The sequence below is a fragment of the Annulohypoxylon truncatum genome, assembly GCF_022578515.1.
Source record: "Annulohypoxylon truncatum strain CBS 140777 unplaced genomic scaffold F4807scaffold_42, whole genome shotgun sequence".
In the NCBI taxonomy this organism is placed as follows: Eukaryota; Fungi; Ascomycota; class Sordariomycetes; order Xylariales; family Hypoxylaceae; genus Annulohypoxylon; species Annulohypoxylon truncatum.
The window spans coordinates 25,119-45,003 of record NW_025953828.1 but is presented as its reverse complement, the minus strand read 5'-3'; the positions used below and the strand labels follow the sequence as shown (position 1 = coordinate 45,003).

Genomic DNA, 19,885 nt, shown 5'->3' with positions numbered 1-19,885 from the left:
TACGTAGTGTACCTACCTCCATCTATTGTGTAGAGTACCTAGCAGGTAGGTGCGGCTTGGCTAGTAGCCTGGCTGTTAACGATTGTTCTTCCCCTCATCCAAGATGGATCCCCACGCCTTCAAATAGTTGAGTTACCCCACATCATCATCCCGAGAGTCTCTATACCCCTGTTTATCGTTCACTTGGAATAACCCCGACCTTGAAAGTATCTTGACATGGGAGTCGTTCCTGTCGATTTCAACAATGCGCGACATTACTCTCCAACCTCTTCCTTGGCTTCTTTCTCCAAGTTTCTTCCACAACAACATATATCCTTTTTGAACCAAGTTGCAATTCTATACTATACCCATTGGCGTTATCGTTATAAGCTGACGTAGACGCTTAGCAAGCTTGGTTGTCTCTATTTTCTTTGCTGTACTCTTTTCTAAACCACGTCCAATTGCCTCGGGCAATTCGAATTGTACGATCTACATGCCTAGAATTACACGACGTCTTTTCAACCGGTTAGGGGGGTTCTCCGTTGCGGTCTAAGAGAGACTCATGATGTTGTAAGGCTACTTTGTCCCTGCGGAACATGCTGTGTTCCACGACTATGATCGTGCCCAGACGGCTAACGCCAAGTTGTCTCGCGCACTTAGTGTACTGCCACCTCCGCCGAGGTACCCTACGCAGGCAGCGTATAATGCCGCTGTCGCCGCTGGCCATGCCACGCCTATGATCGAGACCAATAACATATTGTCGCACCCCGAAGACCAATTCTTAGCTGGAGAGGGTATGATTCTAGAATGGAGGAGGAATGACGATTGCTCAGGACTCGCGCTGAGACTGCAATATAGGAACATATGTGCTTAAAGAAGATCTGCTCCTTGCGACACCGCCGCCTCATCCTTCCGAGGCACCGGTTCTCAACCCCAATCCTCTAGCGACCACACCGCAACCAGCTACAGTCGGAACCAAGATATCAATCATCAGCCTAGAAACGAGGCCACCACCTCCAGCTCTCTTTAAACTTACCCCAACGACCACAACACTATCGCCGAGTATCGCCGAACATCCAAGTGAGGGACGTTACTCCAACGATGCCAAGCTGAGCAGTGACGGAGAAGGAAGAGGCACATCCTTTAGTGATGGCGGGCCGTCGACATCTGCTACTGCCATCTCGGCGCCGGCTTTTGGGGATGGCAATGCTTTGCTTGCACCGGAGAAAACCAAAGACCCCAACAAGCGACGCAAACCGAAAAATAATATGACCAAGAGTAATTCGTCCTTTATTTCAAGGGTCATTATTAATGAGGCTTTCTCTAAAAAGCTTGCCGATCGACCAAGTGACGGGCTTTTTGCCTTTGCGAACATTAACCGTGCTTTTCAATGGCTAGACCTCTCGTCTCCCACGAAGGCTGATTACCTAACTAAGATTCTGTTTACAAAAGCGCATTGCTTAAGCCACGATGTCAACTTAGTCACCAAGAGTTCGAGCCATATTGATATTATCATGGGCTTCTCCACAGGTGAGATCATATGGTGGGAGCCCATGTCCCAACGATATACTAGACTGAATAAGAATGTGAGATTTCCAGTATCTTCAAAAAGGGGTTTTATTAATCGTTGCTAGGGTGTAATTAACAAGACGCCTGTATCCCAAATCCGATGGATACCAGGAGCAGAAAACCTATTTCTTGCAGGGCATATGGACGGCTCCTTAGTTGTCTATGATAAGGAGAAGGAAGATGCGATCTTTAATGCCGAGGAGGAAGGGACTCAGTCAAACGGAGACGTTTCTGCTCCCAAATGCGTCGACCACTATAAAGAGATTAATGTGTTGAAATCTGTACACTCTAGGAATCAGAAAAGCAATCCCGTGGCTGTATGGAAATTGTCAAATCAGCGGATCAACGCTTTCGAATTCTCGCCTGACAATCGTCATCTTGCGGTGGTTTCTGAAGATGGCACTATGCGAATTATTGATTATCTTAAAGAAGAGTAAGTGCCGAAAGTGCCGACCCTAAGAATTTAATGAGAATGACTTCTAACGGTACTGTAGACTTCTTGGGGTATACAATGCCTATTACGGCGGATTCACATGCGTATGTTGGTCTCCGGACGGCAAATACGTCCTAACCGGAGGACAAGACGACTTGATCTCTATTTGGTGTCCGTCAGAAACGACACTCATAGCGCGATGTCAAGGTCATCAGTCATGGGTCACGTCTGTTGCGTTCGACCCCTGGAGATGCGATGAGAGAAACTATCGCTTTGGTAGTGTGGGTGAAGACTGCCGCCTATGCCTATGGGACTTCAACGTCGGCATGTTGCATAAACCCAAAGTAGTATGTCGTTTTGAGCCGCTACCAGCCAAGTTGCTGACATGACTGACATGACTCGACAGACATCAAGTCGGCAGCGCGGCTCTATCTCTTCTCGACTTCCCGCGTCTCAACGCGCCGAAACTCAGAGTGTTGCTACCGATAGGATGCGGTCGGACTCTGTTGTTTCGGCGTTGCTAGATGCGGAAGAAAATGCAATTAACCATCCTGTAGAGCCGCGATCGAGAACGGCGATATTACCGCCAGTGTTGACTAAGGTGGCGGATAAGCACCCACTTAGCTGGATCGAGTTCACTGAAGATGCTATTATTGTGAGTTGTAAGACGGGTGAGTACAAACACGCACAAAACTCGGATATTGTTGACGATACTAAGAGAGTTCATCCTAGGTCACATCAGAACTTGGAACCGGCCGTCGGAGCCCCCAGCGCAAGCAGACTCATAGAGAAACAGGCGTGCCGCTCTAAATCGGTTCGATCGCGATGCTCAACCAAAGTCGAACGACCGTATCCATCAAATCAAATGACTCTGTGGATCCCATGCGCGAATGGCAGGCTCTGAAGCTAGAACAGGGCATTTTTAGGCGCATTGCCGTTAGTCACCAGCTAAAGCGCGATTTTGCATATCAACAAGGACATAAATCTCCGGGATACTACGACGGGAGCCCCATCCAACGAAAATCGTTTTCCTGTTGGGTTCCCCTAGCTCGCCCGTCTGTTGCCGCTCGCCGCCCGGGAGGCTGGCCCGGTGGCTTTTCGGTGTAAGTGCGGGACCCCGGTAGTTTTCTCTGACAGGGCCCCGGTCGAGCCTGCAGAGTTTTTGGTGGATAGGGCAAGAATGGGTTGTATTTTATTATCCATTACCCATTTTTTGGATCTTGCGCGAGGAACGAATCAGGTTAAGGAGCTTAGGGTTACGGAGTCTCTGTGTGATCCTGTGATAGCAACGCAGGAATTTCGACGAGTCGTTTCGTCTGATGCTCCTGGAGATAATAATATATCTAAAACAGGAATTTCAAAACGGAGGTCTGTGTTGTCCTCATTTTGGCTTTCTTTGTTTTTTCGTTTAATTATTCTTATTCCCTTTTTTTCTGGTTCTTACCGTGCGATACCGTATCACTCGCTATTATGGTAATTGGATTTTTGTCATATTCCGCGCATGCGCGAGTCGATACGCGAAGAACCTAGATCTATGACGGGATGGCTGGATAAGGGAAGCCGATGCGCGTCTCGTCTCATCTCATCACTGATAATGACAGGAACGCACGCACACAGATTACATATGTATGAGGCTCCTACGTTACGTGCGCAAGGAACATAGAAATTGCGCGGGAGCGGAAACGAGACCGTAAAACGTCCACCGTAAGCATGTGAAGGACCCGTCACCATTATATGGGGATAGATGGATTATATCAGATTTATTTTCTGATTAAAATACGTAGCTATCATTCCCTTATCTTCGGTCCCCCCTCCTCTGACCAATAAACCCAACTCTAGCTAGCTGTAGCTAGCTACAGCTATTATCCATACGTTCCAACGACAGCTTACCTGCATTCAGGTAAGGGAGGAGGCTGGTTGGCTGATCCGTCGGCGGCCGGCACCGGGACCGTCTCTGCGAGGCGCCCGCGTCTAGAACGCGCCTAGGGAAGAGAGCCTCAACTAGGTTATTAGGTACATACTAAATGCTAGTTAAGTGGCCTTTTTTCCCGACTTGACTCGATTCGACTCGATTTTTTAGTCGGCCCTTCAGATCCCAGCAAGCCGTGAAACTGAGTGGTCCCCTTATGGACCCTATCTGCTGGTAAGGCTAGCTACCCTGTTAGCAAGCTTAGAACCAGAAACAAAATAGGCATGGAATAGGAATCATAGGATGACGGCTCTGAAAAAGGTAATCCGTTCGGTCGATGCAGCTAGTCAAGTCTCAAGCCTAATAACCACCGACATACATAGGAAGGTAGGTAGGTATCAGTTGACGGATGGACGGATGTAGGTGCGCATGCACAGGGAGCGGTCGGTGTGAAATCCCTTTCTTTAATCCCCTCACGTACGAGCTCGCAGGATCGTCAGGCACTGTCAGGTTTTTGTAGGATACACCTGTGTGCCCCCCACGTGGCATAGATATGGAAAACCTACGATCTTTTTTTCAAGCACCGTTAGCCGCTCCACCGACGACACTAAGGTCCACTTAGCAATCTCAGGGCTCAGCGCTAGCTTGGCCCGCCTGGGCGCTTTAAAACGGATTTCATGCCAGGCACTTGTAAGAGGCCTCGTCCGCAACTGAAAGGGTCTCATAGTGCTATCTCGGGAAAAACCGCTTCGAACTTTCGCGGGCCCAGGTGGACGGGATAGGACCGACGCTTAAATGATGGAACCCAACAACGTCCAATAAACAGATCACCGTGCTCAAAATAGCCTCAGAGATTCAACCTCTTCCGGACTTAGCAATAATCTATGACGCTGAGTTGCTCGGGCCGTCGAGGTTCGACAGAGATTCGGCTCCGCTTAAGTGGAATTCTTGATACGAACTCAGCGGAAGATATGGAATACGCAGTATGCGCACATATCCCGCGCAACACATGACGCGTAATAGTATGCGCAGCGAAGGTTTAACTTGGAAGTTGATGGGGATCAACTGATGCGAGGTTCCTGTAGTCATCAGCAGACATCCCTTATCGCTTGAGAGTTGATGCGACCGTATATAGTTGAGGCTCTAATACAGTTCTAGCACGTATGTATTTAACTAGGAGGAGTGGAGTCCCAAAGAAGGGATGAGACGATACCATATCGCTACATGCAAGTGCGAGACATTACCAACAAGTATGTATACAAACGTGTCGATGTCGTGATGACGCGACCTTATCTTTTTATGCGGCGGGGCGCCACCGGCGCAGCCTTTTAAGCGAAAATTTTTAGTCTGAGCTGTCGAGACGGGTTGACGAGTTTCCGCCACTAGACATGGAAAAGTCTTCCAAGCTGCGCCAGGACGAACAGGCACAAAGGGATTGAGCTCCATCAACAATTGAACATTGTCTAGCGGCAGAGTAAGTTTCTCCTGAAAAGGGGAGCTGATGTTTAGAAAGGCCTTAGGTATGAGTTACATATGCAGACAGGTACCTTTTTCTTGCGCCGGTTACGGTGAATATAGCAAATTAGGTTCTAGAAATATAGTTATTAGCGAGACGATTTACAACCAATAAGAAGTAAATCGCATATTGAGATGTAGGTTCATATTGCCGCAGGGCTGAGCCAAAAGCCGGGGCAATAATTGACAATTTCGGTAGACTCTACTGTTTGCTTCGGTTCATCCGGTTGTTTGTTCGCCCGAGCGTGAGGTTGTGAGACCCGGATGAGTAAAGGAGAGCGATAAAAGGCCAAAGACACAAGGCGAACAGCCTCCAGGCACCATGCATGCATACAAGCAGACAAGGTCGCAGTTTGTTTGAGCCAAATCAAGCTTGGCGCATAGATCCGCAGTCTTTGGATCATGTCATAAATAAAGCCACCTGCAATCATACGTACTAGAACGATGTAATTAGGACGGTACCGACGGTACTACCTAGATATATCGAGAAATGGAAATGGACGGATCGTGATGTTCATAAGGCGGTGTCGTTTCATCGGTATTCACCGCCGAGCCTTGAGCCCTTAAGGGAGAATGGAAATTGGCATTGTCAGATGTAAGATGCCGAATTGAGTCCAGGCCAACCCCCCACGGAAGCTCGTGGATATTTCGGGAGAAATGCCCTTCGTAAGACAATGCATTCTTGTTCGTTTCGAAGAAAAAGATCTTTTGCAGATATCTGCTACTAAGCGACATCATGAGACCAATAAATCCCCGTGCCGCAGCATGTAGGTCAGCTCCGCCCTGATTGCGATGGTGAGTGTGAGTGCGAGTCTGCGCTGTAATGTAAACAAGTTTGGGGGATGTTGCATTGCTGGTTCATGCCGGTTGTTGCAATGCGCAATTGAAGACGTGGAAAGCTGAGCTGGAGAAATCATATGAATGAATATGCGGGTTTCGCAGGAGAGCGAACCAACTCCACACGCCACATCATGATGCGATGATTCTAGATGATTAAACGAGCCTTAGATCTCAAGCAGAGTATGTACAAAGTACTTGACCCAACATGAGGAACAACCCAGAACAGTCAAAGGTCCAGTCGGGCAGCCTGACTGGCTGAGAGGAAGAAACATGTCCCATAATTCGTGCTGCCCGTAGGACTGGAATGGTAACATAACAGCAGGGACGGGCGATTTAAATACTTGCGCGGCGCGAACTGTAACGCTTGCAACACCAGAAACACATGTGATGGTATAGTTGGTAGTTAGGGGATGATCAGTCCATCGTCTTCTAGAGGTGTGGATGACCGGTGGGTGGACGGACGGGTGGATGGAATTGAAACTGCTGTACGCCGACAACGACAACAACTGAGAACCCGGAAACGGACGACGATATGGACTGAGTTGAAGAATCGGGAATGATTGGGGATAACTGGGATAGCAAAGACGGATAACATTTGAGCTAATGCCCTATCAAACCTTTTACCGCATGACTTGCACGCCATCACATTACCAAATACGAAGTAGTTCTTTCCAACTGCCAGTAGATGTGTACCACCAGTAATACCAGTAGGTGCGACCGTCCGATTCAGGCCTCTAAGCCCCACCTGACTAGGACCGGGTGTGACTAGCGGACTAGGAGAATTCAAGACCTGAGCTTCTCACCTGAACCCTCACCAGTACATCAATTTCTAATGGATGTTACCCTCTTTGAGAAAAAAATGGGAAAATAAGAAAAAATCTCAATGTCGATGATACACAGCCCGTCGCCGCAGGTGTGGATAGGTGGATATTCCCTCGCTTCCGTTGATCCAGTGCACTCGAAATGCTCCATTACGGTGCATGCATGTATCTGGGTACTTTTCTTCACGATTTAACGATTTGACGATCTACTCAGAACCGTAGATCCCGGTCGGCTATCACCGTTTCTAACCAGCTAGACCATCTAAACAAGCCGATCAAGGTCCAGCCAAGTTCCAAATTTGCCCCTGGCAGCCTGGCAATCGAAGGTTCCTTAATCTAGCCCTTGTCACTTCTACATTCGTCCATACATCCCATACAATCCCATCGAATGTGTACGTACTGGCTATGTGCGTTACAAAGTCTCTTGACTGGTTGACGATGAAAACTGACCATGACCTAGAAAAATGGGACGAGTTGCCCGAGCACGGCGGCGGGAATATCCTTTGCCTGTCCTTTACCTACTCGCTCATGACTGTTTCTGGTTACCGTCATTTAAAGCCGTGGTAATTTCCAGAGTCTCCATTGTACTATGTATTTGAATCGGCATGGCCCAACTCAGAAGATAAAAAAATTATTCCCACGTCAAGGGAGAACGAGATATACTAAAAAGTAGCGTGTATCCACCCGCTAAGGAGTCGGCCTTCGTATCTTGTGTCATACATGTCCTTGCAAAGCTGTCCCACGTCTTTGTACTAGGATCCGTTGCTTCTAACTACTTTTAATACTTCTGTCTCGCCCAACTACCTATCCTTACTCATGACCAACCTTCACCATCTACCGTTCACTTTTCGTGGGCGACATTCGCAAGCCGGCTCTCAACCGAGTGCAGGCGTAACTACCTCGAAAGCAATAGTACACGCTGTTGAAACAGCTGAATTAAAAATGCCGTCTTTTAATCCTTTCACTTCGGTTGCTGGCCGAACTGCCTGTACCCTATTTGAGATACGGTAAGCTAAACCGTGGGGGTTGACTAACAGCCAAAACTGCAACCAACAACAATTTACTGAGTATGGGCTACAGTCTCGAGAATGATTTCATCGTTTTGCGTGGAAACGAGCATGAGGCTTCTGGCCAACTGTTGAAGGGCGTCTTAGTCTTGTGTCTAAGAGAACCCTTAAAGGTCGAAGATGTTCACCTACGACTTATGGGTAGCTGCCGAGTTGCGTGGGTTGACGGGAGGCAAACGCCGTCAGGTATTCACAACCAGAAAGTCGACAGGACGATCACCATTCTGAGACATACATGGCCTCCTTTCGTGGGAGAAACGACGCATCACAACACTTTAGCCCCGGGGAACTATGAATGGCCATTCGAATTGCTGTTGCCGGGAGATACGGCTGAGAGTGTCGAGGGGCTTTACCAAACCGGTATTACCTATGTCTTGAAAGCAACCATCTCGAGGGGGAAGTTAGCCAAGAATGTTCATTCTTACAAACGACTCCGGATTATTCGAACTTTGGAACCAGCAGCCCTCGAGTTTAACCACGCGATGAGTGTAGAGAATATATGGCCTAACAAGATTGAGTACTCTGTGGTCGTTCCGCAGAAGGCTGTGGTATTTGGTAGCAGCATTCCCCTGGAGATGCGATTTACACCGCTGTTGAAAGGCTTGGATATGGGTGTTATCACGGTTAAACTTATTGAGGTCCAGGAGTTCAGTGTGTCGAGTTTTCCGAACCCAACGAAGTCGTATAAGCACGACCGCGACGTTACCTCGTGGAATTTCGAAGTCAACCGCGAAAATAACTGGCATGACAACATCGAAGAGACTGGCCAGGAAGGATGGGTAATTTTGAAGGAATTGCCACTGCCCAAGAGACTGAGCAAGTGCATCCAGGACTGCTCGGTTCACGGTATCAAGATCAGGCATAAACTCAAGCTCACCGTTGCGTTGAAAAATCCCGACGGTCACATTTCTGAGGTATGATTTCACACCACGAACCAAGTCTACAGGATACGTATATGCTGACAATTACGTGAATAGCTTCGCGCATCATTGCCAATTACTATTTTCATTTCGCCCAATATGCCATTAGACGAGGAAGGCAATCTAGTCTCTCAGGCACCTGAGAACTCCGGCGAGGCAACTGCCGAGAGCGAATCATCAAGCATGGCCCCTCCAGGCTATGGGATGCACGTCCTAGACCAGTTATATGAAGACATGGAACCAAATGGACTCATGACTCCTGCGGTACAGAGCGGCATGAACAGTCCATTCTACGCACAGTCCCGGGCGGGCTCGACGGAAAACCTGGCGGCGATGGCCCATGCCATAGCTGTTCCTCCCGCAGCTCTATCTTCCAGGTTACAGAACGTATCTCTTGACGAATCTCGGAGGAACGAATCCTACACTTCCGTGACATCTGTATCGGGCTCTACAACTCCATTTCACCATCCGCAGGATGGCGAGCACACAGGAGAATCTTCGCAAGCGCATTCGACACAGTTGTCGCGGCAGACAAGCGAGGAGGATCACCCACATCATGCAGGGGGTCATCACACACCGCCGGAACACAATGAATTCTTGGACCTGGAGCAGCTAAGCAAAGTACCGAGTTATACAACGGCCACTAGGGCACCGCTACCAAGGTCGAACAGTTATACAGGTCCCGTAGCACTTCCGGATTATCAGACGGTCATGAATTCGATGAGCTCGCCGAATTCGCCTACCCGCATCGTGCTAACGGACCCTCTCGCAACCATCACAGAGGGCCCACACGCGGAGGGCTCCAGGACGCCCTCGGCCACCGGGTCGAGAAGCACGTCAACAAACCGGTCGTCCAATCGGCATTCGATGGGAGGGTTTAATTTCTTCCCCAGCCATGCTGCAGTGAGTGGGACTGATGGCGAGCGACGGCTACGACTCATCCAAGGCAGGACTGGTTAGTTGCCACGACACCTTTGTGGAGGATTGTGACTCTACTACTGTTACTTTGCCATTTGGGAATGCTCCCCAACCGAGGATTTTGTACGGGTTACCAACGTGATCGGAGTGATTTATTTTGTTGTATATTCATTTCTTGGCTAGGCGTTTTAGTGGTTCAGGGGGCCATTCACATGTGCCATGGTTCGTAAAGAGGGTTGGTTTCATCGGGACGGGCCACACATACATACATAGGTTTACATTACATGAGAGCGGCGAAATGGTGTTTGGTTGCGGGATTCGAGCAGGCGACCAAATTGGCTGGTTTTGTTAAGGATGGACATATTTGAGAATTGTTATATACCCCATCATGTTCTTGTTCACCATTGGCACATTGGCATTTAGACTACCAAGAGACACCAAGACAGTCAATGTCAGGAAGCGATACCACTATCCATTCCTGACACCCTCGGCAAATCAGTTACCGAGGAGAAAGAAGAAATAAAAAGAAAGTTTTCATTTGCAACCTCAGCACGGATAATTACGGTTGTGTACTTGTGTGTTCTTGCGTAGCATGTGTTATGGAGTGTTGCATTAGAACTGTTGTTGTATTCAAGTTACCTAAGCTACCTAGGAAAGAAACGAGAAGTTTTTTCTCGCTTGCGACCTTGCGACGGACTTGGGTCTCGCGTAAGGTATGTCGGTCCTGGCGAGTCAAACCGGTGGGATTACGACATTTGCCCTCCCGAGATTTCGGCGTGTCCGCAAGCGGAATTGTCGCACTTTGCAATACCCAAGCTCTTAGTCTGGAGCCGGTCCCTGCCGGCTGAGCGATTATCATTTGCCGTCAATTTTGTTAAAGAAAAAAACACAAGACAATTATATTGAGGCCTCCAAGGATCAGTAAGGGGTAGTTACCTATTCTTGCTTTACTTCAGGTATTTGTCACCATTGAAATACTATATCAATTGTGAGTGCGTGGATAGATACCTAACTTAATAAGCTACCAGTGCTTTGTCCAGTCGAATGATGCAACGTTGTCGAGAAGATTGTGATAATTAATAAAAATGACCACAGGGATAGATTGAATCATACGAAGGTATCTCTTGTACAAATACTTGGATACTTCAGCTCGATATTTCCAAGTTAAAAACCTGCTTACGTACAATTTTGTACATATCTAGAGGGTGAATGACATCATCTTCCTATCAGACCTTTCCCAGTGGGAGAAAGCGCAACTATAGTCGATGTAGTACTACCGCTGTCAATATTCAATTGGTTAAAGCTGTGCGACCGGATTCTTTAATGACTTCACCATCTTCCTAGAATTCCAACTGCGTATTATTAGCATTCATCTGTAGACTGAATCCCTAACCTGTTCTAGCTAGATGGGACGGATAGTCTCATATCAACCATCGATAAATCGATAAATCGGCGTTATACTATCCCACCATTCCCAGCCGGGGTCGAAGCTTGATGATCGACACAGGGATTTGATATCCACCAATTCGCATCACCAGACATAACTGCCCGGTCGTTGCGTTCCTAACATTGGGAGATTGCTTGGCTCAAGCTTGTTTAATGTTTAATCTTCATAATTCCTAGGGGTCCGTTTCAGATATTTTATCTCACCGACTCGAAGCACATCATTACCATTTCTCCCATTACGAAAGAAGAATTGACTTCTCTTGAATAGATACTCAATTTCAATCGACGTCAATCGATCATAGTAGATCCCATCGTTCCCAGTGCGGGGTGATTTTCGGCCTAGCGGGCGCATCAAAAGCAAGACATCCAAAGATCTGAAAGTCGCAAAACATCTTGCAAATTAACAGCAGCAAATTACAAGATGAGCGGCGATTCGCAAGCACTTCCCGTCCGGAAGGCGACCAATATCAGCGACTTGGAAGCCGTACCCGACATCGATCCCACTACTGTAAGTCGAATTTAAGCCCCCCTCAAATATCTCTACTTTCTATCCTGCCACTGACAATGCCGCGTTATTTCTAGACGGCCGGTCTACTTGCCGAGAGACTTCAAGCTTGGAAACATGCCGTAGGATATTTAGAGGATTATGTCGGAGCAGTAGAGAAGGTTCACAAGGCGCATTCTAAAGAGTATGAGAAGGTGCTTAAGACCATCTCTCATCCTCTCAAAGAGGGGGCGCACTTTGACCAAGGCCTTGGCGGAGTCGCCGGTTTCTTCGAAAATATGCGAGTCAACACTCAGGTAAGAAGATACTTGATCTTAAATAGTGTTGTATTTTTGCGGTGTTTAACATATGTAGGCAATGATCAATTCGAATGCCGAAACGGAAAAAACCCTCAAGGGCTCCGTCCTACCTATCCTTGAGCGACTACACAAGGAGATTAAGGCGAAGGTCAAGGAGGTATCCCATGGAGTTGAGAAGGGGGCGAAAGAAATCGAGAAGGTTAGGAATACCACCCAGAAGCACATTGAACTTCTTGGACAGCATACCGCAGCCTTTGAGTCAACGGGGGGTAAGATGAACCCGAACGACGACCCTTATGTCATCCAACGAGGCGTCATCCATAGGTTGAACAAACAGGTCATCGAGGAGAACAACCACCGAAATGACCTTATCAATGTCCAGGACAGCTTTAAAGCCTTCGAGGCCCATGTAGTCGAAACGGTCCAACAAGCGATGGATGCATTGAACCAGGTCGCTGGCGGGCAGGCTGAGAAGACCAGAGCACTCTACACCGACATGTTAGGCGCGGCACAACGTATCCCGGGCGACTTTGAATGGCAGGGATTCGTCGCTCGTGAAGGTCACCGCCTCGTTGATCCGAATGATCCGCCGCGAACTGTCGAGGAACTCGTGTTCCCCAATCAAAACCATAGTGCAACCAAACCGATCATCGAAGGTAGTCTGGAGCGCAAGTCGCGCAATAAGCTATCATGGGGTACGCAATCCGGATATTATGTCGTCACCCCCTCTAAATACTTGCATGAGTTCAAGGACGACGATAACTTGCGATACGATCCAAAGCCGGAGCTTTCTATCTACCTCCCGGATGCTGTCATCGGTGCTCCTAGCGGCGAGAAATTCTCCGTCAAGGGGAAGGACAAGAGCAAGAGCATCAGTAGCAAAATCGCAGGAACGTCGGAACTCAGTTTTAAGGCTCACTCTGCTGCCGAGGCTCAGAAGTGGTTCGAAGCTATAAGGACCGCTGCCGGTGCAACAGGCTCAGCTTACGAGAGCCCGTCGTCTTCGCCTAGTGGTACTGTTAGCGAGACGAAGCCGAGTCTCGGAAAGATCGACGCGACGGCTGCTCACAAGGAACAGGATACCGGTATCACTGGTGCCGAAACTGTCAGCAGTCCTACAGAGATCTCACCAATTGCTAAACAAGATACCATGAAGAGTGGTTCTGCTACAGATGAGAAGAAGGCGGCGGCTGCTTAGAGACGTAGTCTGCCCACCGTCCCAGGCTCGAAGAACTAGAAGATCTTTTCGCGGCCGAGTCTATGATGGTGGTTGGGTGAGATTATAGTGAGCTAGGTTTGAATAATGATTCAGCTTGGTCGAGGAGGACGCTGGCCCGGACTCGTACGAGCGATCTAGGCTCCGGCTTGGCAATGTTTTCTTGGGGCGCGGCGCAGCTATCTTAATGTATAAACCGAAGGATCAAACGAGGCGGCCGGAAGCGGGGTTTTCCTAGAAACATGACTGAATCAGTATGCGGCAGTCAGCAAGAACAAAAAGGAATGAGGCTGCAGCGCATAATGGTGGGGTGGTACTGTATTTTCTCCATACGCCTTTTAATATGCCAATGAGATCATTGACGTTGGAGTTCATCTTCCCTAATTTTCTAGAACTATCTCATATATAGTGAAGGCTATGTCATGGTTTAAGATCTTCGTCCTTGGAATATAACTGTGCCTTTCATGTTGTTTAGGCATTCACTTTTTGCATGCCTTCTAGACCCGAACTCGGCCGACCTGTTGGAGAACCTCAGTCCTATTAATAGTACCTAGTAATTATTGTCTAACGATGACTAAAAACCGCTCAGACCATCGGTATGTATTGATCCCAGCCCCTATCCGATTGGTCGGGTTCTACAGCATCTTCAACAGCGCGGTAAATGAGGAGCAGTCAGCCTCAGCCCGAGGTGAAGGTGGTGTCGCTTCTAGGTGAGGTGAGTCAATGTTCATCGTGGGGGCAGTTCTAGCTCGTTCTGCATACCGGTTCATCTCATGTTACAAAGCATACGCAAGTAAAATTCCGTGCAGAGCCTTCATAAGTACTATACGACCTCTGCATCTATAATGACTAGCATAGGATGTAAGGCTATAAGGCTATAACGTACATATATGTCGAAATACCCTATCATTAGGTAGATTTCCCACAGGACTGCCTAATATTGCTAGATATGTAATATGCAGCAGAATTATCTCTCCGATGAGCTGCGTCGATAACGCTAGAGAAGCAGGCTTCGGGTTGTGGCTGCGGCCTAGACAGGAAAATGATGTCCTTTTGTTTTTTTCTTTTCGCTGATTCTTTCCCCAGATCTGCAAAGGACAATCCCCAAAGCCCATAAGCCACGGGATATTTGTAGGGGTCTTCCCACTATCCTTCCTACCCAGATCGAGCCCGGCTTAGCGGTAAGGCTCTAGGTCAAGAGTGGTTCCTGCAAACCTGGGCCATAAAACGCCCCTTAATCCCGTCCTCATGCAAGCCTACCCAGATAGGATAGGGCGCTGTAGGTAGGTAACGAAAGGTAACTTGCAGAATTCCAGCGGGGAGGATGTGTGAAGGGAAGACAGGCAGTGAGAAGGATAGCCCCGTAGCCTGCTTCGCGGCGCTGGTCCTTTCTCTTACCTAGGTAGGGACTGTGAGCCGCGCGGTCAAACCAGCCTCTGTTTAGCCCTCCCTAACCGACCAAAGCCCGGCCCCCTTTCCCTAATAGATCAATAAATCATCCTTAGGTAGGCTCCCCCGCACATAGTGTAGCGCAGTGTAGTTTCTCAGGGAATTCCGGTGAGGCTCTTACACCCCCCCTTTCGTTTGCGACCCCGAAGGAGTAGAAAAAAAGCGTGACATGAAATGACGACCGGTTTGCTTGCCCCAGATGGCCCGACTACTACTCGTTCGACTTTAAACTTCCACATGTATTGCCATCCATACCTAACCAGTAGTCAACTTCGACTCGGCCTCGTCTCCGATAAGAAAAAAGTAGACTTATTATTACCACGAATATGACGAAGCAATGGGATATGTACGAGGCCACCATAAAGAGCCTTTACGCTGAGAACACGCTCTCTGTGGTGCGCCAGATCATGATCGATCAATATGGGTTCAAAGCCTCGTGAGAATTGCCTCTCCTCTCCTCCTTAATCTCTCCTTTAATTATGTTGACCTACTACTCCCGTTGTCATCTCCTATTCTATAGTCATCTGTTTCCTTTTCCTTATTTTAGGCTACAAACGCGTTGTAAATAGAAACATAGAAAAATAAACACTAATACAAACGCGCTTTCCCATCATAGTGTTAGAGCGTATAGAGGCCGTCTGATCCGCTGGGGTGTCCGCAAGTATAACTGTCGAAGACGTGCCTCATCGGATTCCGGCGGCAGTGCCAATGACGGCAGTTTCACGAGCGGTTCAGAATCTACGTCGACTTCTATGATGACCAACAACGTGGCAACAACATTTCCCCAGAGCTCCAGCGGCCATCTAGCTATGCCACGCCAGTTATTTCAACAGCCTATGTACAACCCAGTTGATGACCATCAAGCACGGATGTATCACCCCCTGAAGTATGCTCGACTTTAGCCACCTAATCCCAAACTCTCCCTTTCCATCAAGTAAACACTTGGCCTATTACTACACTGACACCTCCTAAGGTCCTACGACACCAAACCTAAGCCCATTCTTTCGCAACCGCAGACACAAGTTAGCGGCGGAAATGACAGCAACAATAACATGAGCTATACATGGGACACCGCACCACAACCACCTCCACCTCATTCCAAGAGACCCAGTGATTCTTCCCATTCCACGTCACAAGATTTCGACAACCTCACTCCCCATAACAACCACCACAATCACGGCCACAATAGCGGCAACAGCAGTAGTGCGGAGGTCATGGCACCGCCGACGTACTTCGGCGGGTACGGGACGCCGGTACCGGTGCCTAACATGGCGGCGATGGGCCATACTAACCACCACCACCACCATAACCCCATGAGTCACATGGAACATAGCGGTAACAACGATAATGACAACGGAAACAACGGCGGAAACAACAACAGCAACAACAATAACCCATACGCCTCGATGTCGAACGCGGAGTACTACGACACTGGGATATCGGGAGCGGCTTGGGAAACTACTACAACGGGCCGACATACCACGACGCGTCGGTGAGCCAGGTGCTCGACGGACCGGGGGTTTACTGAGGAGGGGGGTGTGGGCGTGAAAGGGTATTCACCTACCGACCTACCTACCTACAACGCTACTATTTCCAAGCGTCTAGGAGATGGAGTGCGAATGAAAAGAGAAGGGGTTTTATTTATTCAGTTCGAAGGCTTGGTTAAATCGTTATACAAAACGGGGATAAAAAATATTTATCTATCTATCTTGGTACGGAAGGTATGGATCCCCTAGGACACAGGGGCTGGGTATTTCGGGGCGGTATAATAATACTCGGTTCGTATAAAAGGGGGGTTGGCTGTCGTATCTGCGTGTTTCTGTTTCCGTTGCTGTTTTTTACTTTTTTTCGACACCAATCGCGCGACTAGGTATTGGATAGGGGTGATATATGTCTCATCTACACAACAACAATAACAAACGGGAGAACAGTACCGGTATGCGTCGTCTCGCGACGATAACAAGCGCGAGGCTGGGGATCTTTATGATTTTTTACGAATCTATTACTAACTAACAGCGGTTTCCTATTTTACTGTCTACCTGCCTGTCTACCTGATTACATGTATGAATAGGCCTCTAAGACAGGAGGTCATGGGAAGCAATATTCTAGAGAGCGACTAGCGATACTTGGCGGGATAAGTTAAACAGCTTGGGAAAAAGGGGGAACTAGGTATAGGTACTGGTTATATCCACATGTAGGATGTGCGGTTGGCTAGACGGCGAAGACGACAATGGGATACTTTCGTTTCTTGACCGATTAAAATATTTGCTACTGTTTAGAATTTGTACAATCTTGGACCGTGTCTTCTCTAATTTGGTCCTTAGGCAAGGAGCAAGCAACATGGGATAATGCACACGATGACCTCGACCAATAGGAAATTAGCAGCATTGCCGAAACCAGAAAGTGGGGATAAAATCACGAGTCGTATGTTCAGGATATTTCTTCACCGAATTTATGATTCGGTACGTGAATATTCTAAAATCGCAAAGACAGCGTGGAAATGTTGACTGCGTAGTTAGCCTAGAAGTTACGACTTAGTAGGGCTTATCTCAAGGAATCAAGCTTGGATTGCGAGTTATTAACATATCACCATTTACTATGTAGTTACGTTATGTTTGTCATGGATGATTACAACGTTGTCGTCAGTCCATCATAGCATCGGTCTAACGGTAAACAGGTGCCCTTGTAGCGTATTGTATTTGATATGGTATCCTATCCACATTAGGATAAGCCGGATTTCAAGGCTGATGTTGACTTCAAGGACCCTTTTAGGATTATCAAGAAACGCATTAGGTTCTTGAATAAACAATGTCAACAACGCCTCCATCCAGTAGTCGTGTTGCCTTGCAACCAACCACATAAGCCAAGCCCTATCGCTCGTAAAGATGCCACTATACTTTATAGAAGCAGAACGCTAGGTAGAAGCTTGCAACCTCCATTTCTTCCGGGGAGACTAGAAGCGGCCCCCTGCCTCTCTCACGGACGCCCATACGTTCGCTCAGGGGTCCTAGTATGTGGTCGTCCTTTTCGGCTTCCCAGATTTCGTCAAATTTTTGATGGTACTGTAGCTCGAGGTTGTAGTCCTCCGCTATAGCACGGAATGCCGGCCACGGCACAACGTACTCGGGTACTTCCTCTACCGCCTCGTCGAGGAAGAAGCTGTATTTCCAGCCGAACGGCGGTCGGAATATTCCATCCGCGGGCGTTTTACCGGGGAATCTAACTCGGTAGAGATCGTTGCCCCATTCCGCCGTCTCCTCTGCCTCTCCCTCTTCCCCCTCTTCCTTTTCCTCTCCATCTTCCTTGTCCTCGTCCTTGGGGGGAGGTGCTTCCTTCTCTTTGGCTGCCTCTGCCTTCTGCTTTTTCGCAAGCCAGTCGTTAAACTTGACAACTCGTTCGCCGATCACGTCCGAGTTGGGTATGCAGCCGATGAAACGGCCGCCCTTCTTCAAGGCTCCGGAGACATTTTGGAGCATCATCCGGGCCTTTTCTTCGCTTTCAAAAGCGTAGTGCATACAGAACATCATGCTGACGATATCGAACCCACTTCTTCCCATGGGTGAATGATCAAATCCGACTTGCCGGATGATGTCGATGTCGCCGATAGATTCGCCGTAGCAATCTTTCGCAAAGAAGCGCGCATCGTAAAGATGTTGGTGGCGGCCACCTCTATGACCGCCCCTACCACCTCGACCGCCTCCACCACGATGGCTCATGTTACGATACCGTTCTCGCGCCTGATCGATCGAGACATCTGCAGGGTCCAATCCAACGTACAACGCAACCCTCTGAGGGGCCTGTTGCCATTTGCCCAAATCACCACCCTTACCACATCCAATATCGAGGACAAGTAGCTGGTGGTCCCTAGCACCAGCCAAATCGTGTCCTCTTTCATGGGCGCCGGGCGTGTAGTCCTCGTCCGGCGAGAATTTCTGTATCAGCGTGCTCTTGACCCAGTTGTTGAACGATCTCAGCCCCTTGATTCTGCTGTCCGTCTTCCGCCAGTCTCGACCTCTCTCCGGCACGGCATTGTAATGCTGTCGCACGACGTCGTTGATGCCTCTCTGGTCTAGCACAGCCTGCGTGACAGCGGCCTCGGCGGCTTCGCGCTCGCGTTGCTCGTGGCGGTGGCGGATAGATGAAGACTCTGCTTGGGAGAATCGGGCGCCGCGACCAGGCCGTTTTAGCTTTCGAGGAGCCTCGCCTGTCGGTGATCTCGAGCGCTGGCGCTTCTTGGCCGGTTCGAGCTTCTTGGCGTCGAATGGTTGAGGGAGTTCGTCGATTGAGGGCATGTCCGCGGAATCGTCGCGATGCTTACTCTTGTTTCGGGTTGGAGATTGCGAATGCTTCCGTTTCTTAGCGGGTTCGAGTCGCTTTGCGTCGAAAGGTTGAGGAAACTCCTCAGGGCCATCGTCTCCTGCCATTGTGGGCGACGAAGAGTGAATTTCTGCGTCTTTGTAGTTGTTTTTGAATATGTAATTGGATAATTGTTCGATATTATCCTATTCACATGAGATGAAATGTCAACTTCATCATAGTCAGTTCGTGGAGTTCAAGAGAGAAAAAAACAGGTTGAAGAAGGAAAGTGGTGTGTTATTACATGGTGTAGCTCGGAGAGTTCCAAATGTGGAGGACGTAAGGTGTAGAAAATGTATGTAAGTCTTGGCATTGAGCTTATTAGGACCGGGGTAATCCGCACCTTTCCTTTTTGTTTTGTACCGTAGTACCTGCTACTGAGGCTCTCAAAGGACCCACATATGCTATATGATTGGTTCAGAGCTAAGTTTCCTGGTGAAAGTTACGTCCGCCGATGGCCGCCTGCAGCTGCTTGCAACCGCTGGCAAAACCATAAACCATAGCTCTGATACTTTACCGTTATCAAACTGTTTTTACGAAGCTTCATCAATCAACAACGTCGACATATTTGATACTATTGTGATACTCCGGTAATTCATCTTCGTCCCGTGACTCACCATATCCTCTGGTACTCTATCCCAGC

General features: G+C 48.5%; 6 protein-coding genes across 6 annotated transcripts; 5 read left to right on the top strand and 1 right to left on the bottom strand.

The window, feature by feature from the left end:
* Positions 1–425: 425 nt before the first annotated feature.
* On the top strand, positions 426–2,965 carry F4807DRAFT_279495 (WD40 repeat-like protein). Its single transcript, XM_047994670.1, has 7 exons — positions 426–549; positions 640–773; positions 838–1,565; positions 1,614–1,981; positions 2,043–2,328; positions 2,388–2,652; positions 2,714–2,965. Exons 1-7 carry the CDS (start codon positions 542–544, stop codon positions 2,767–2,769), a joined length of 1,845 nt encoding a protein of 614 aa, XP_047849998.1. The 5' UTR covers positions 426–541; the 3' UTR covers positions 2,770–2,965.
* On the top strand, positions 2,773–4,028 carry F4807DRAFT_442722 (uncharacterized protein). The gene has a single exon (XM_047999497.1). It carries the CDS (start codon positions 3,162–3,164, stop codon positions 3,456–3,458), a length of 297 nt encoding a protein of 98 aa, XP_047849997.1. The 5' UTR covers positions 2,773–3,161; the 3' UTR covers positions 3,459–4,028.
* Positions 4,029–8,135: 4,107 nt separating this feature from the next.
* Positions 8,136–10,208, top strand: F4807DRAFT_471020 (uncharacterized protein; the record flags this gene model as incomplete). The annotated part of the gene is made up of 2 exons (XM_048002875.1): positions 8,136–9,047; positions 9,111–10,208. The coding sequence occupies 2 exons, from the start codon at positions 8,136–8,138 to the stop codon at positions 10,011–10,013; spliced, it is 1,815 nt and encodes a 604-aa protein (XP_047849996.1). The 3' UTR covers positions 10,014–10,208.
* Positions 10,209–11,108: 900 nt separating this feature from the next.
* On the top strand, positions 11,109–13,840 carry F4807DRAFT_279453 (uncharacterized protein). The gene is made up of 4 exons (XM_047994669.1): positions 11,109–11,596; positions 11,686–11,925; positions 12,000–12,218; positions 12,277–13,840. Exons 2-4 carry the CDS (start codon positions 11,839–11,841, stop codon positions 13,417–13,419), a joined length of 1,449 nt encoding a protein of 482 aa, XP_047849995.1. The 5' UTR covers positions 11,109–11,596; positions 11,686–11,838; the 3' UTR covers positions 13,420–13,840.
* Positions 13,841–14,893: 1,053 nt separating this feature from the next.
* On the top strand, positions 14,894–16,717 carry F4807DRAFT_279427 (uncharacterized protein). Its single transcript, XM_047994668.1, has 3 exons — positions 14,894–15,322; positions 15,503–15,772; positions 15,860–16,717. Exons 1-3 carry the CDS (start codon positions 15,213–15,215, stop codon positions 16,380–16,382), a joined length of 903 nt encoding a protein of 300 aa, XP_047849994.1. The 5' UTR covers positions 14,894–15,212; the 3' UTR covers positions 16,383–16,717.
* A 744-nt stretch (positions 16,718–17,461) lies between these two features.
* Positions 17,462–19,489, bottom strand: F4807DRAFT_442712 (guanine-N(7)-methyltransferase). Its single transcript, XM_047999496.1, has one exon. The coding sequence runs from the start codon at positions 19,308–19,310 to the stop codon at positions 17,778–17,780; it is 1,533 nt and encodes a 510-aa protein (XP_047849993.1). The 5' UTR covers positions 19,311–19,489; the 3' UTR covers positions 17,462–17,777.
* Between the last annotated feature and the right edge of the window lie 396 nt (positions 19,490–19,885).

Coding starts and splice junctions, on each gene's coding strand:
- F4807DRAFT_442712 (XM_047999496.1), bottom strand. CDS start 19,310: ATGGCAGGAGACGATGGCCCTGAGGAGTTTCCTCAACCTTTCGACGCA.
- F4807DRAFT_279427 (XM_047994668.1), top strand. CDS start 15,213: ATGACGAAGCAATGGGATATGTACGAGGCCACCATAAAGAGCCTTTAC. Junction 15,323..15,502: donor CAATATGGGTTCAAAGCCTC/GTGAGAATTGCC, acceptor TTCCCATCATAG/TGTTAGAGCGTATAGAGGCC. Junction 15,773..15,859: donor CGGATGTATCACCCCCTGAA/GTATGCTCGACT, acceptor ACACCTCCTAAG/GTCCTACGACACCAAACCTA.
- F4807DRAFT_279495 (XM_047994670.1), top strand. Junction 774..837: donor CCAATTCTTAGCTGGAGAGG/GTATGATTCTAG, acceptor ACTGCAATATAG/GAACATATGTGCTTAAAGAA. Junction 1,566..1,613: donor ATACTAGACTGAATAAGAAT/GTGAGATTTCCA, acceptor AATCGTTGCTAG/GGTGTAATTAACAAGACGCC.
- F4807DRAFT_279453 (XM_047994669.1), top strand. CDS start 11,839: ATGAGCGGCGATTCGCAAGCACTTCCCGTCCGGAAGGCGACCAATATC. Junction 11,926..11,999: donor CCGACATCGATCCCACTACT/GTAAGTCGAATT, acceptor CGTTATTTCTAG/ACGGCCGGTCTACTTGCCGA. Junction 12,219..12,276: donor ATATGCGAGTCAACACTCAG/GTAAGAAGATAC, acceptor TAACATATGTAG/GCAATGATCAATTCGAATGC.
- F4807DRAFT_442722 (XM_047999497.1), top strand. CDS start 3,162: ATGGGTTGTATTTTATTATCCATTACCCATTTTTTGGATCTTGCGCGA.